Here is a 14,376-nt window from a genome sequence, read left to right on the forward strand (position 1 = left end):
TCAAATGATCATGCCATTTCTTTTAAAACTTTTGATGCTTCTTATGTGCTTACTAACAAATCCGGCAAGGTCGTTGCCAAGTTTGTTGGGGGCAAACACAAGGGCTCCAAGACTTGTGTTTGGGTACCCAAAGTTCTTGTTTCTAATGCCAAAGGACCCAAAACAGTTTGGGTACCTAAAGTCAAGAACTAAATTTGTTTTGTAGGTTTATGCATCCGGGGGCTCAAGTTGGATACTCGACAGCGGGTGCACAAACCACATGACCGGGGAGAAAAGGATGTTCTCCTCATATGAGAAAAACCAAGATCCCCAACGAGCTATCACATTCGGGGATGGAAATCAAGGTTTGGTCAAAGGATTGGGTAAAATTGCTATATCTCCTGACCATTCTATTTCCAATGTTTTTCTTGTAGATTCTTTAGATTACAACTTGCTTTCTGTTTCCCAATTATGTCAAATGGGCTACAACTGTCTTTTTACTGATGTAGGTGTCACTGTCTTTAGAAGAAGTGATGATTCAATAGCATTTAAGGGTGTGTTAGAGGGTCAGCTATACTTAGTAGATTTTGATAGAGCTGAGCTCGACACATGCTTAATTGCTAAGACTAACATGGGTTGGCTCTGGCACCGCCGACTAGCCCATGTTGGGATGAAGAATCTTCATAAGCTTCTAAAGGGAGAGCACATTTTAGGATTAACAAATGTTCATTTTGAGAAAGACAGGATTTGTAGCGCATGCCAGGCGGGGAAGCAAGTTGGAGTCCATCATCCACACAAGAACATCATGACGACCGACAGGCCGCTTGAGCTACTCCACATGGATCTATTCGGCCCGATTGCTTACATAAGCATCGGCGGGAGTAAGTATTGTCTTGTAATAGTGGATGATTATTCTCGCTTCACTTGGGTATTCTTTTTACAGGAAAAATCTCAAACCCAAGAGACATTAAAGGGATTCTTGAGACGGGCTCAAAATGAGTTCGGATTAAGGATCAAGAAAATAAGAAGCGACAACGGGACGGAGTTCAAGAACTCTCAAATTGAAGGCTTCCTTGAGGAAGAGGGCATCAAGCATGAGTTCTCCTCTCCCTACACGCCACAACAAAATGGTGTAGTGGAGAGGAAGAATCGAACTCTATTGGACATGGCAAGAACCATGCTTGATGAATACAAGACACCGGACCGGTTTTGGGCCGAAGCGGTCAACACCGCCTGCTACGCCATCAACCGGTTATATCTTCACCGAATCCTCAAGAAGACATCATATGAACTCCTAACCGGTAAAAAGCCCAACATTTCATACTTTAGAGTTTTTGGTAGCAAATGCTTTATTCTTGTTAAAAGAGGTAGAAAATCTAAATTTGCTCCTAAAACTGTAGAAGGCTTTTTACTTGGTTATGACTCAAACACAAGGGCATATAGGGTCTTTAACAAGTCCACTGGACTAGTTGAAGTCTCATGTGACGTTGTGTTTGATGAAACTAACGGCTCTCAAGTAGAGCAAGTTGATCTTGATGAGATAGGTGAAGAACAGGCTCCATGCATAGCGCTAAGGAACATGTCCATTGGGGATGTATGTCCTAAGGAATCCGAAGAGCCTCCACATGCACAAGATCAATCATCCTCCTCCACGCTAGCATCTCCACCAACTCAAAATGAGGAAGAGGCTCAAGTTGATGAAGTAGAAGATCAAGCAAATGTGCCACCTCAAGATGATGGCAATAATCAAGGGGGAGATGCAAATGATCAAGACAAGGAGGATGAAGAGCAAAGGCCGCCACACCCAAGAGTCCACCAAGCAATACAACGAGATCACCCCGTCGACACCATCCTCGGCGACATTCATAAGGGGGTAACCACTCGATCTCGTGTTGCACATTTTTGTGAACATTACTCTTTTGTTTCCTCTATTGAGCCACACAGGGTAGAGGAAGCACTTCAAGATTCGGATTGGGTGGTGGCGATGCAAGAAGAGCTCAACAACTTCACAAGAAACGAGGTATGGCATTTAGTTCCACGTCCTAACCAAAATGTTGTAGGAACCAAATGGGTCTTCCGCAACAAGCAAGACGAGCATGGTGTGGTGACAAGGAACAAAGCTCGACTCGTGGCCAAAGGGCATTCACAAGTCGAAGGTTTGGATTTCGGTGAAACCTATGCACCCGTAGCTAGGCTTGAGTCAATTCGGATATTATTAGCCTATGCTACTTACCATGGCTTTAAGCTTTATCAAATGGACGTGAAAAGTGCCTTCCTCAATGGACCAATCAAGGAAGAGGTCTATGTTGAGCAACCTCCCGGCTTTGAAGACAGTAAGTATCCTAACCATGTCTATAGGCTCTCTAAGGCGCTTTATGGGCTCAAGCAAGCCCCAAGAGCATGGTATGAATGCCTTAGAGATTTCCTTATTGCTAATGGCTTCAAAGTCGGAAAAGCCGATCCTACACTCTTTACTAAAACTCTTGAAAATGACTTGTTTGTATGCCAAATTTATGTTGATGATATTATATTTGGGTCTACTAACGAGTCTACATGTGAAGAGTTCAGTAGGATTATGACACAGAAATTCGAGATGTCTATGATGGGGGAGTTGAAGTATTTTCTAGGATTTCAAGTCAAGCAACTCCAAGAGGGCACCTTCATTAGCCAAACCAAGTATACTCAAGACATTCTTTCCAAGTTTGGAATGAAGGATGCCAAGCCCATCAAGACACCCATGGGAACAAATGGGCATCTCGACCTCGACACGGGAGGTAAATCCGTCGATCAAAAGGTATACCGGTCGATGATTGGTTCGTTGCTTTATTTATGTGCATCTCGACCGGATATTATGCTTTCCGTCTGCATGTGTGCAAGATTCCAATCCGACCCTAAGGAATCCCACCTTACGGCCGTAAAACGAATCTTGAGATATTTGGCTTATACTCCTAAGTTTGGGCTTTGGTACCCTCGGGGATCCACATTTGATTTGATTGGTTATTCGGATGCCGATTGGGCAGGGTGCAAAATTAATAGGAAGAGCACATCGGGGACTTGCCAGTTCTTGGGAAGATCCTTGGTGTCTTGGGCTTCAAAGAAGCAAAATTCGGTTGCTCTTTCCACCGCCGAAGCCGAGTACATTGCCGCAGGACATTGTTGCGTGCAATTGCTTTGGATGAGGCAAACCCTGCGGGACTACGGGTACAAATTAACCAAAGTCCCTTTGCTATGTGATAATGAGAGTGCAATCAAAATGGCCGACAATCCCGTCGAGCATAGCCGCACTAAGCACATAGCCATTCGGTATCATTTTCTTAGGAATCACCAACAAAAGGGAGATATCGAGATTTCTTATATTAACACTAAAGATCAATTAGCCGATATCTTTACCAAGCCTCTTGATGAACAAACTTTTACCAAACTTAGGCATGAGCTCAATATTCTTGATTCTCGCAACTTCTTTTGCTAGATTACACACATAGCTCATTTATATACTTTTGATCATATCTCTTTTATATGCTATGACTAATGTGTTTTCAAGTCTATTTCAAACCAAGTCATAGGTGTATAGAAAGGGAATTGGAGTCTTCGGCGAAGACAAAAGGCTTCCACTCCGTAACTCATCCGTCGCCATCACTCCAAGAAAAGGACCTTGTCTTTGGAGGAGAGAGTAAAAGCCCAAAGCAAAAGGACCGGCCTTCGTCTTTGGTATAATCTCAACTCATTTACTTATGACCAAAGGGGAAGATAGTACTTATATGGGCTCTAATGATTCCGTTTTTGGCGATTCATGCCAAAGGGGGAGAAAGTATGAGCCCAAAGCAAAAGGACCGCACCACCACCAATTTCAAAAACTTAGTGTTTTCCAAAAGTATTTATCAATTGGTATTCTATTATGTTCAAGAAGGGGGAGAAAGTAGTATTTCAAAATGATATATCAAAACCCTCTTGAACACTAAGAGGTGGATCTTCTTTAGGGGGAGTTTTGTTTAGACAAAGGAGAAGCATTTGAAACAGGGGGAGAAAATTTCAAATCTTGAAAATGCTTTGCAAACTCTTATTCATTTACCTTTGACTATTTGCAAAAGATCTTTGAAATGGATTTACAAAAGAATTTGCAAAAACAAAACATGTGGTGCAAAAGTGGTCCAAAATGTTAAAAATGAAAGAAACAATTCATGCATTGTAAGTATTTATATTGGCTCAATTCCAAGCAACCTTTACTCTTACATTATGCAAACTAGTTCAATTATGCACTTCTATATTTGCTTTGGTTTGTGTTGGCATCAATCACCAAAAAGGGGGAGATTGAAAGGGAATTAGGCTTACACCTAGTCCCTAATTAATTTTGGTGGTTGAATTGCCCAACACAAATAATTGGACTAACTAGTTTGCCCAAGTGTATAGAATATACAGGTGTAAAAGGTTCACACTCAGCCAATAAAAAGACCAAGTTTTGGATTCAACAAAGGAGCAAAGGGGCAACCGAAGGCACCCCTGGTCTGGCGCACCGGACTGTCCGGTGTGCCACCGGACATGTCCGGTGCACCAGGGGACTCAGACTCAAACTCGCCACCTTCGGGAATTCCCTGAGGCGACTCGGCTATAATTCACCGGACTGTCCGGTGTACACCGGACAGTGTCCGGTGCGCCAAAGGAGGTCGGCCTCGGGAACTCGCCAGCTTCGGGAAACTCCAACGGCTAGTCCACTGTAATTCACCAGACTGTCCGGTGTGCACCGGACTGTCCGGTGCGACTCCGGAGCAACGGCTATCTCCGCGCCAACGGCTCTCTGCGGTGCAATAAATGCGCGCGCAGCGCGCGCAGGAGTCAGAATCGCCCATGCTGGCACACCGGACAGCAAACAGTACATGTCCGGTGTGCACCGGACACCCAGGCGGGCCCATAAGTCAGAAGCTCCAACGGTCAGAATCCAACAGCAGTGATGACGTGGCAGGGGGCACCGGACTGTCCGGTGTGCACCGGACTGTCCGGTGCGCCATCGTGCAGATAGCCTCCCAACGGCCACTTTTGGTGGTTGGGGCTATAAATACCCCAACCACCCCACCATTCATTGCATCCAAGTTTTCCACTACCCAACTACTACAAGAGCTCTAGCATTCAATTCTAGACACACCCAAGAGATCAAATCCTCTCCAATTCCACACAAGGCTTTAGTGATTAGCGAGAGAGATTTGTCGTGTTCTTTTGAGCTCTTGCGCTTGGATTGCTTCTTTTCTTTCTCACTTGTTCTTGTGATCAAAGTTCCATTGTAATCAAGGCAAGAGGCACCAATTGTGTGGTGGCCCTTGCGGGGAAGTTTTGTTCCCGGCTTTGATTTGAGAAGAGAAGCTCACTCGATCCGAGGGATCGTTTGAGAGAGGGAAGGGTTAAAAGAGACCCGGCCTTTGTGGCCTCCTCAACGGGGAGTAGGTTTGCGAGAACCGAACCTCGGTAAAACAAATCCGCGTGTCTCACTTACTTATTCGCTTGCGATTTGTTTAGCGCCCTTTCTCGCGGACTCGTTTATATTTCTAACGCTAACCCGGCTTGTAGTTGTGTTGATATTTGTAAATTTCAGTTTCGCCCTATTCACCCCCCCTCTAGACGACTTTCAGCCGAGTATATTGCCGTAGGTCATTGTTGCGCGCAATTGCTTTGGATGAGGCAAACCCTCAGGGACTACGGCTACAAATTTAGCAAAGTCCCTCTCCTATGTGATAATGAGAGTGCAATCTGCATGGCGGATAATCCCGTTGAACACAGCCGCACTAAGCACATAGCTATTCGGTATCACTTTTTGAGAGATCACCAACAAAGGGGATATCAAGATTGCTTATGTTAGCACCAAAGAACAACTAGCCGATATCTTTATCAAACCATTAGATGAGAAAACCTTTATCAAACTTAGGAATGAGCTAAACATTCTTGATTCTCAAAATTTTGATTGATACTTTGCACACATAGCTCATTTATACACCTTCGATCATATCTCTTTTATGTCTATGACTCATGTGTTTTTAAGTGTATTCTTATGCTTAGTCATAGAATTGAAAGGGAAATGGAGTATTCAGCAAAGATGACGCTTCCACTCAACTCCATCGGTATTATCTACTCTTTGCCGGTATTCCGCCATCTCTCCACATTGGTATAATCTTTCACTCACATATTGTTTGCCAAAGGGGGAGAGACTTTTCAAAGGGCTCACAACAGACTCCGTTTTTTGCGATTAATGCCAAAGGGGGAGAGAATATTAGCCCAAAGCAAAAGGACCGTACCACCACCAATTTCAAAATTTTTCGAAAATAAGTTTTTAATTTGTATATTTCATATTGGTACTCCTCTAGAAATTATATCTCAATTAGTATCTATAATTGATATATGGTTTCAAAGATTTTTCAATTGGTATCTAAATCTTTTTCATATTGATAAAACCCTCTTGAAAGCTAAGAGGAGAATTTCATTCAGGGGGAGTTTTGTTTAAGTCAAAGGAAAAGCATTTGAAATAGGGGGAGAAAATTTCAAATCTTGAAAATGCTTCTCGAAATCTCATTCATGTACCTTTGACTATTTGCAAAAAACTTTGAAAAGATTTTCCAAAAGAATTTGCAAAAACAAAATAAGTGGTCCAAAATGTTAAAAGAAAGAAAGCAATCCATGCATATCTAGTGAAAGTATAAATTGGTTTAATTCCAAGCAACCTTTGCACTTGCCTTATTCAAACTAGTTCAATTCTGCACTTATATATTTGCTTTGGTTTGTGTTGGCATCAATCACCAAAAAGGGGGAGATTGAAAGGGAAATAGGGTCAAACCTTTTCCTAAATGATTTTGGTGGTTGAATTGCCCAACACAAACAATTGGACTAACTAGTTTGTTCTAGATTATATGTTCTACAGGTGCCAAAGGTTCAACACAAACTAATAAAAAGATCAAGTTAGGGTTCAAAAGAGAGGAGCAAAAAGGAACCGAAGGCTGCCCTGGTCTGGCGCACCGGACTATCTGGTGTGCCACCGGACAGTGTCCGGTGCACCAGGGAGATCAACTCTGAACTCCTCAGCTTCGGGTTTCTGGAAAGCCACTCCGCTATAATTCACCAGACTGTCTGGTGTAGCACCGGACTGGCCGGTGCGCCAAGCAGAGCAACGACTACTGCGCCAACGGTCAACTGCAAAAGTGAACAGTGCACGGACAGTTCGCGCAGAGTTAGAGCGGTGCCAGAAGGCACACTGGACAGTGAACAGTAGCTGTCCGGTGCGGCACCGGACTGTCCGGTGCCCCAGCTCCAACGGTCAAAACCGTCAGAACCCTAACGGTTGGGTGACGTGGCTGGCACACCGGACAGTGTCCGATGGCGCACCGGACTGTTCGGTGCACCCATCGACAGCTCCCTTCCCCAACGGTTGAATTGGTGCTTGGGGCTATAAATATCCCCAACCACCACCACTTCAAAGCATCCAAGTTTCCAGCAATTTGCATTCAACACAAGAGCTCTAGACTTCACTCCAAGACACAAAACAAAAGATCAAATCCTCTCCAAGTCCCAAACTCATTCCAAAGGCTTAGTGGCTTGTGAGAGAGAGACATTTGTGTTCATTTGAGTTCTTGTCGCTTGGATCGCTTTCCTTCTTCCTCCATTCTTGTTCTCAAGACATTTGTAATCAAAGCAAGAGACACCAAGTTGTGGTGGTCCTTGTAGGGGTCTAAGTGACCCGTTTGATTAAGGAGAAAGCTCACTCGGTCTAAGTGACCGTTTGAGAGAGGGAAAGGGTTGAAAGAGACCCAGTCTTTATGACCACCTCAACGGGGACTAGGTTTGCAAGAACCAAACCTCGGTAAAACAAATCATCGTGTCACTCTCTTTATTTGCTTGTGATTTGTTTTCGCCCTCTCTTTCAGACTTGCATTCATTTCTAACGCTAACCCCGGCTTGTAGTTGTGTTTAAAGTTGTAAATTTCAGTTTCCGCCTATTCACCCCCCTAGGCGACTTTCAACTAGCGAAAAGAATTGGGTGCCATCTAATTTTTCTTTTAAGTAGGGTCGCAACCCATTGAAAGCCAGCCCTGTTAGTTGTTTTTCTGCGACATGGATCTGAAAGCATCGGTTTCTAGTGTCCCGGAACCTCTGGATATAGTCATTAACCGATTCTTCAGGCCCCTGTCGGACTCAAGCTAAGTCAGCCAATTCTAATTCATGTTCTCCTGAGAAGAAGTGTTCATGAAATTTCCGCTCTAATTCTTCCCAAGAGTTAATAGAGTTTGGTGGCAAAGCTGCGTACCATGCGAATGCAGTATCAGTAAGGGACAACGAGAATAAACGAACGCGGTAGGCTTCCACATCAGCCAATTCTCCCAAGTGTGCTATGAATTGGCTAATATGTTCGTGTGTGCTTTTCCCACCTTCACCAGAAAATTTAGAGAAGTCTGGTATTCTAGTTCCCTGTGGATATGGCACGGTGTCGAATCGGTGACTATAAGGCTTTCGATACGATTGCCCTATACCTGACACACTAACACCGAGTTTGTCCCTGAACATCCCGGCTACCTCGTCTCTGATCCTCTCCGCCATGTCTGGCGACCATCCATTGAGTTTGTGGGTGGAAATCTCAGGTTGCCTAACATCACTCTGTCGGCTTTCCTCCCAGGGGTGTTTGAGGTGTGTGTTAGGTGTCCTATTAATGTCACCAGCTCCTGCCCTATACCTCTCAGGCTCTCTTGTGGCCGAACAGTATTCATCGCTATGTCCATGAGGTGGTATGGCATGATTATAATGTGTTGCTGGTGGGGCACCATAATGTAGTTGCGATCAATGTGGGGACTGTGTGTATTGCGTAGCTCTCGCTCTGCGTACGCATATCCGGACGGTCCGGCGTAAGAGGCTGGATGGTCCGCGATCGGGCCAAACGGTCTGAAGGTATATCCAGATTGTCCAGCCGTGTATGGTGCTACCTGAGCAGTCTCATACCCAGACCGTCTGTCATAAAGAACTGGACGGTCCGTGATCCGGCCGAATGGTCCAGGGCTGTACCCGGACGGATCGGTCATATATGGCGCGACTTGGGCGGTCTGCGCGCGGACTCGTGTAGAGTCGGATGGTCTGGCGTAATACGCAGGCCGGTTCATGCCATATTCGGACGGTCCGACGTAAGATAGCGGACGGTCCGCAACATATCCGGACGGTCCGGCGTGATGCACTGGACGGTCCGTGATGGGGCCGAATTGTTCGGGGTTGTACCCTGATGGTCCAGCCATGCACGGTGCGACCTGAGCGTTTTGTGTACGAGACTGCGTCAGGTCGGACGGTCCGGCGAAATACGTTAGGCGGCCTGCGGTATAACCGGACTGTCTGAGATGATGCTCGAATGGCTCGCCCGCGTCTAGTACCTGCCGCATGCCTGGTGGTAGCGGTTGTGATGGTGACACGAAAGCGTGCATCGGCATACCATATGATGGTTGGGTCAAGGGTGACCCGTTTATAGCCGATGTGCTTGGCGCGGGTGGCTCTGTATTAGACTCTCGCGATGGAAAGCTAGGAGCAGCTGATTTCTCGTATGAACGTAGATGCATTTTAATAGATTCATCTACATATTGCTTTAACTGATCTCCTCGTTGATCCATAAAAGTCGTAAGAGATAGATCTGGAGCACTTACAGTGGGACCCTGAAGTGGAGGTAGGAGAGATTCCATATCGATCTCCCCTTGACGGATGATCTTCTGGTGGCGATCCACCGTGAAATGTGACAAGTACTTTTCCGCCGCCTCCTTGCGCCGTTCGGAGAGTTTATGCAGCAGTTCCGCCTCTTCCTTGTCGCGTTGTTCATTCCATTGCCGCATCACCTCCTTCTCATCGCGCATTACGAGGTCTTCAAAGGGTCTTTGGTCATCCACCGGGAGCGCCTCCATGGCCGGCTTGATGATGTTGGTGGTGGAGATCTTGGTGTGATCCTTACAACCGGTCATCTATGGGCCGATTTTTAGCAGGTCTAGACACCTAGTCCCCAGCGGAGTCGCCAAAAGTGTGTTGACGCCTTTTTCGGGCGCCAAACACTAACAAGAACCGGTGGCGGTGCTCTCTGCACAGGGGCGGACGGTCCGCGGCCAGGGGTCGGACGGTCCGCGGCCAGGGGTCGGACGGTCCGCGACCTGACGCAGGGCTTGAGTTTCCTGCCTGATGTGCCGGACGGTCCGCGCCCAGGGGCCGGACGGTCCACGTGTGCGCAGGGGCGGCGCCTGGATCTCGCTCCCGGGAGGGACCCCGTCGGGGAGGAGAGATCCTAGGGGTTGTCTAGGCTCGGCAGGCCGACCTAGACTCTTCTAATCGACGTAGAGTCGAAGAGAAGCAAAGAATTTGGGGATTGGAATACTAAACTAGAACTAAACTAGAGCTACTCCTAATACATAAGGTAAAAACGAGAAATAGACTTGATTTGATCGATTGTTGGGGGTTCAATCGGTCGTAGCCTTTCATCTATATAAAGGGGAGGTCTGGATCCGCTTCAAACTGTTTCTCGAGTTAATCCCACGGTTTTAGGTAACAAATCCCACGAGAAACTATAAACCCTAACTGTCTCTGCGCACGCGCGGACCGTCCGCGCCACCACCGCGGACTATCCTGACCGTGGACCGTCCGGCCTCGCTAGGCTTTTTTGGTGTCCAACACAAACCTTCATAGACTCAATTCTTGATAAGATAACATTCAAAATGATGTATAATTTTTTTTGCAGACTACGAAGGGCAAGAATACGGTAATTATCCTTTTCTTAACAAAACAATAGACAATGGTAATATTGTTCTACGTCTTTCCATACAAACAATGTACGTCTTATTCGAAACTTGCATGTCAACAGTAATGAGACCCATATATACTATTAATATTTTAAAATACAAAAACAAAAATATCTATTGCTTGCATACGTCGTAAAAAATAATAGACTAAACTAAAAAACTAAACAATCTGATTGCTAAACTTTGGGCCAAATCTGCTAAATAGCTCCATGACAATAGCTTCTGACTTCTAGCATATCATCTTCACAATCACTGTAGTTTCTCTGAAAATAATATGCATAAAGGTGTTACTGATGGATCCATTGAAAACCACATCGTTTCTGCTGACCAAATATTGATGTATGACCAAAGGATGGTAATAACCTGATACTGTAATGGAGCCAAACTATCCACATGGCAGTACTACAATCCCATTCATGATCCTCCTGTTCCCATTCATGATCCTTATTACTTCTATTTCCCGTTGGGCCTGTTTGGTTCAGCTTTTTCTGATCAGCTTTTCTGAAAATCTGGTTGTGCAGAGAATCTGTCCATAGAAAAAAATTTGAGTATCACGAAAATTACGTGTAGAGGAAGATAAAGTGGTCTAAATAGTTCAAGATCTAGAAAGCGACAGATTCCTACTATCGTGACGACTTGACCGATTTTGTATTGATGTTGATTTTAGACGGTTTTTATCAAATCGATTCTTATAGAAGCTGGCTAAAAAGCTAGGGCGTTTGGCGGTCTCTGCAGCAGCTTTCGGTGCTAGAAGCAAAAAAAAGCCCAAACAAACATCTATTTACATCGAGTCTATCCATTCCGTCAGAGTAAAATAGACCAACTCTTAGGTTTTCAATCAGACAGTCACACGCTCTACACGAAGTTGCTTCGTTTTAACGTACACTTCGCTCTACACGAAGTTGCTTCGTTTTAACGCACCCTTTGCTTCACGTGCCGCCATCAGTTCCCTCCGGAAACGCCGTCGTCGAGTTTTGAGACCCAAACTCAACAAACCTGTCATCTATAGCGCTTGGTGGTTTTGAGGCGAGCCCACTCCGCCGTGTCCTATCATGAGTGCGTCTCATAGATGTCAGCCACCATAGATGGTTACTTGGTTGTTCCAGCCCGTCAGTCAAGACCCAGCGCTCGTCCTTCACCGCTTATAGTTCATCAGCACGAGCCCACATAATCTTCACCTCATCCGTCGACCACTGTTCTTATACTCCACACATGCACACCACAAGTCGACTGATATAATCTTACGCCTCGGTCAATCCATGACTCGACCCAAGACGCTATCCATTAATAATCAATCATCAACGCGAACCATAAAGGACAAATTAACATTTTGTTGGTACATAGAGACATGTTCAGAAGTTAAGGTGATTAAAACTACCTCTTAACAGTTTTATATCACCATATCTATATTCAAACCTTACTATATGAAGGTTACAATCTACAATAAAAAAGCAAACTCAATACGATCTAAGAGACAAACGGCTTTTGAGTTCGATACCCTATCTCTATCCTTAAAAACTGAAAGAGAGGCACGGACGGTTCTAAAATTAAAATTAAAAAACAACGACGACAGAACTCTGTTCTAAAATTAAAAAACAACTACGACAAAACTATGTTATTCGTTCGTTAGTTTATTTTTTATCTTCCCTTCCATCTCCTATTTTAAAGTTTCTAAACGACAGATTTGATTAACAATTACGCATTCATTTTATCTTCCATCTCATAACTCTGTGAACACTGAATTACAGCAGGCGATCTGTAGTGACTCGCGCAAAAACGGATGGCATCGAACATCTCCCCAAAAAATCACCTCCTCCGGCTCAGAAGCTCGCGTTTTTTCACAACAGCAACCCCAACCCCAACATCCAGAAAAGCAAATAGCAAACTGAGCAGGGAGGAGATTAATACTAATCACTACTACTAGTCTACGACAACTATGTGTCTATGTCTCCCCCTGCAGTCCTCTGCTCTAGTTCGCGCCATCACCACGACCACGTGACAGGGCTTGCCTGGTAGCTCGCGGCCGGGAGCTGTAGCTGCGGCGACGCAACGCAGTGCTGCGCTGGCCACTGGTGCTGCTGCTGGTAATGGTGGTTGAACGCCTCCACCTGCAGCGCACCGCCAGCTGGTGGCGTGGTCTGGCCCTCAACGTCGTGCTCGACCTCCATGGATGCGCCGTCGCCGTCCTGATCAGCGTCCACCATTTCCATTGCCGCCGCTGTGGAGCTGGAGGCGGCATGGACATCGACCTCGGGAGGCGCCCACGGGACCATGGCCAGGTTGAGGTTCCCGTCCCTGGCCGCCATCTCCTCGAACAGAGCTCTGTGGTTGCTCGCCTCTTGCAGCATGGTGTCTGCAGGGATCAGGATGGATCATCAGTCTTCGTTTCAGCATCGAACAGAATTTACCCAAATTAATTTGGGGGAAAGGAGCAGCCGAGCAGGCAAACAGGCAAGGGGGCACGTACTCTTGAGCCCATGTATCCAGTCGGGGCTGACGCGGAGAGAAGCCCCCGGGCGGAGTGGACCGTCCAGGAGGTTGCGTTCGGCCTCGGCAGGCTGGTACACCACGATCGCCCGCTCCTCGTTCACCGCCGGAGCAGCTACGGCAATCGCCGCGGCCGGCGGCGCAACATCACCGCTCATCCGCAAGTCCCCCGCCACGAAAGGCTGCGGCGCCACGCTCACGCCGGGCTCAGCAAGCGGCACGCCCATCCCGGATCCGACGGGTGGCACATCGGCGTCCTGTGCGAGCAACACCAACACAAACGCACACGTTAGCGACCTCGTGGTGCAGAACTGAGAGAGAGAGAGAGAAGGAGAAAGGGAGGTTCGTACGAGTCGGCGGATCTTCGTGGCGGGTATAGGGACCCCGTCGACATCGAGCCACGGCTGCGGCGCCTCCTCCCCCTTCCTCTTCAACAACGGCGTTGCGTCCATGGCCGGCGCCCCCACGTGGCCGCTCATCCGCGCCTCCTCCAACCCTAAAGCACGTTGCGGCTCTGACAGCACGCCCGCGCCGGACCCGACAGGCGGCGGCACCTCCGCATCCTGCGCGAACCCAACCCAAACGCACGCGTTATATAGCAGCCCCATCCGCCGGAATCTAAGGACGAAGGAAGGAGAGAGCAGGCTAGGAGCGTACGAGTCGGCGGATCTTGGTGGCGGGGACCACGACCCCGCCAAGCAGCCACGCCTCGGGCGCCTCCTCGCCCTTCCGCTTCAGCACCGCCGCGGCGTCCATGGGCACTTCTGACGCGCGCCGGCCGCTGCGCTGCGCTACTCCCCGCTCGTAAATGACCGCGTATCGCGTAATCGAAGCGAGCCGTGGAACAGTCGAATTGCAATGTGGGCAGGGCTCGGTGCAGAGTTGGAATTGGAACGTGGCGCGGGGAATTAAAAAAAAGGAGGGAATGCGAGAGTTGGAGTCTTGGAGAAGGTTCAGCTGGCGCTCTCGAGGGCTCTAGAACATTTCCGGAGGGTGCCCCTCACTCCCTCAGTTCTCTTCGCTTCGCTTCGCTTCGCTTCGTCTCGGTAAGCGGGTAAGCGGCCAGGTGAGTTGTGTTGCGTGTCAGTCTGTGCGTGACACGGGACTGGTGTGTATCTGTTCCGAT

General features: G+C 47.2%; 1 protein-coding gene across 1 annotated transcript; it reads right to left on the reverse strand.

Moving 5' to 3' along the window:
- Window positions 1-12,461: 12,461 nt before the first annotated feature.
- LOC100280022 (uncharacterized) lies at window positions 12,462-14,138 on the reverse strand. The gene is made up of 4 exons (NM_001152967.2): window positions 13,908-14,138; window positions 13,601-13,813; window positions 13,231-13,507; window positions 12,462-13,116 (listed from the first exon to the last, which is right to left on the reverse strand). Exons 1-4 carry the CDS (start codon window positions 14,004-14,006, stop codon window positions 12,746-12,748), a joined length of 960 nt encoding a protein of 319 aa, NP_001146439.1. The 5' UTR covers window positions 14,007-14,138; the 3' UTR covers window positions 12,462-12,745.
- Window positions 14,139-14,376: the final 238 nt, after the last annotated feature.

Source organism: Zea mays, chromosome 7 (genome assembly GCF_902167145.1).
Source record: "Zea mays cultivar B73 chromosome 7, Zm-B73-REFERENCE-NAM-5.0, whole genome shotgun sequence".
Classification (NCBI taxonomy): domain Eukaryota; kingdom Viridiplantae; phylum Streptophyta; class Magnoliopsida; order Poales; family Poaceae; genus Zea; species Zea mays.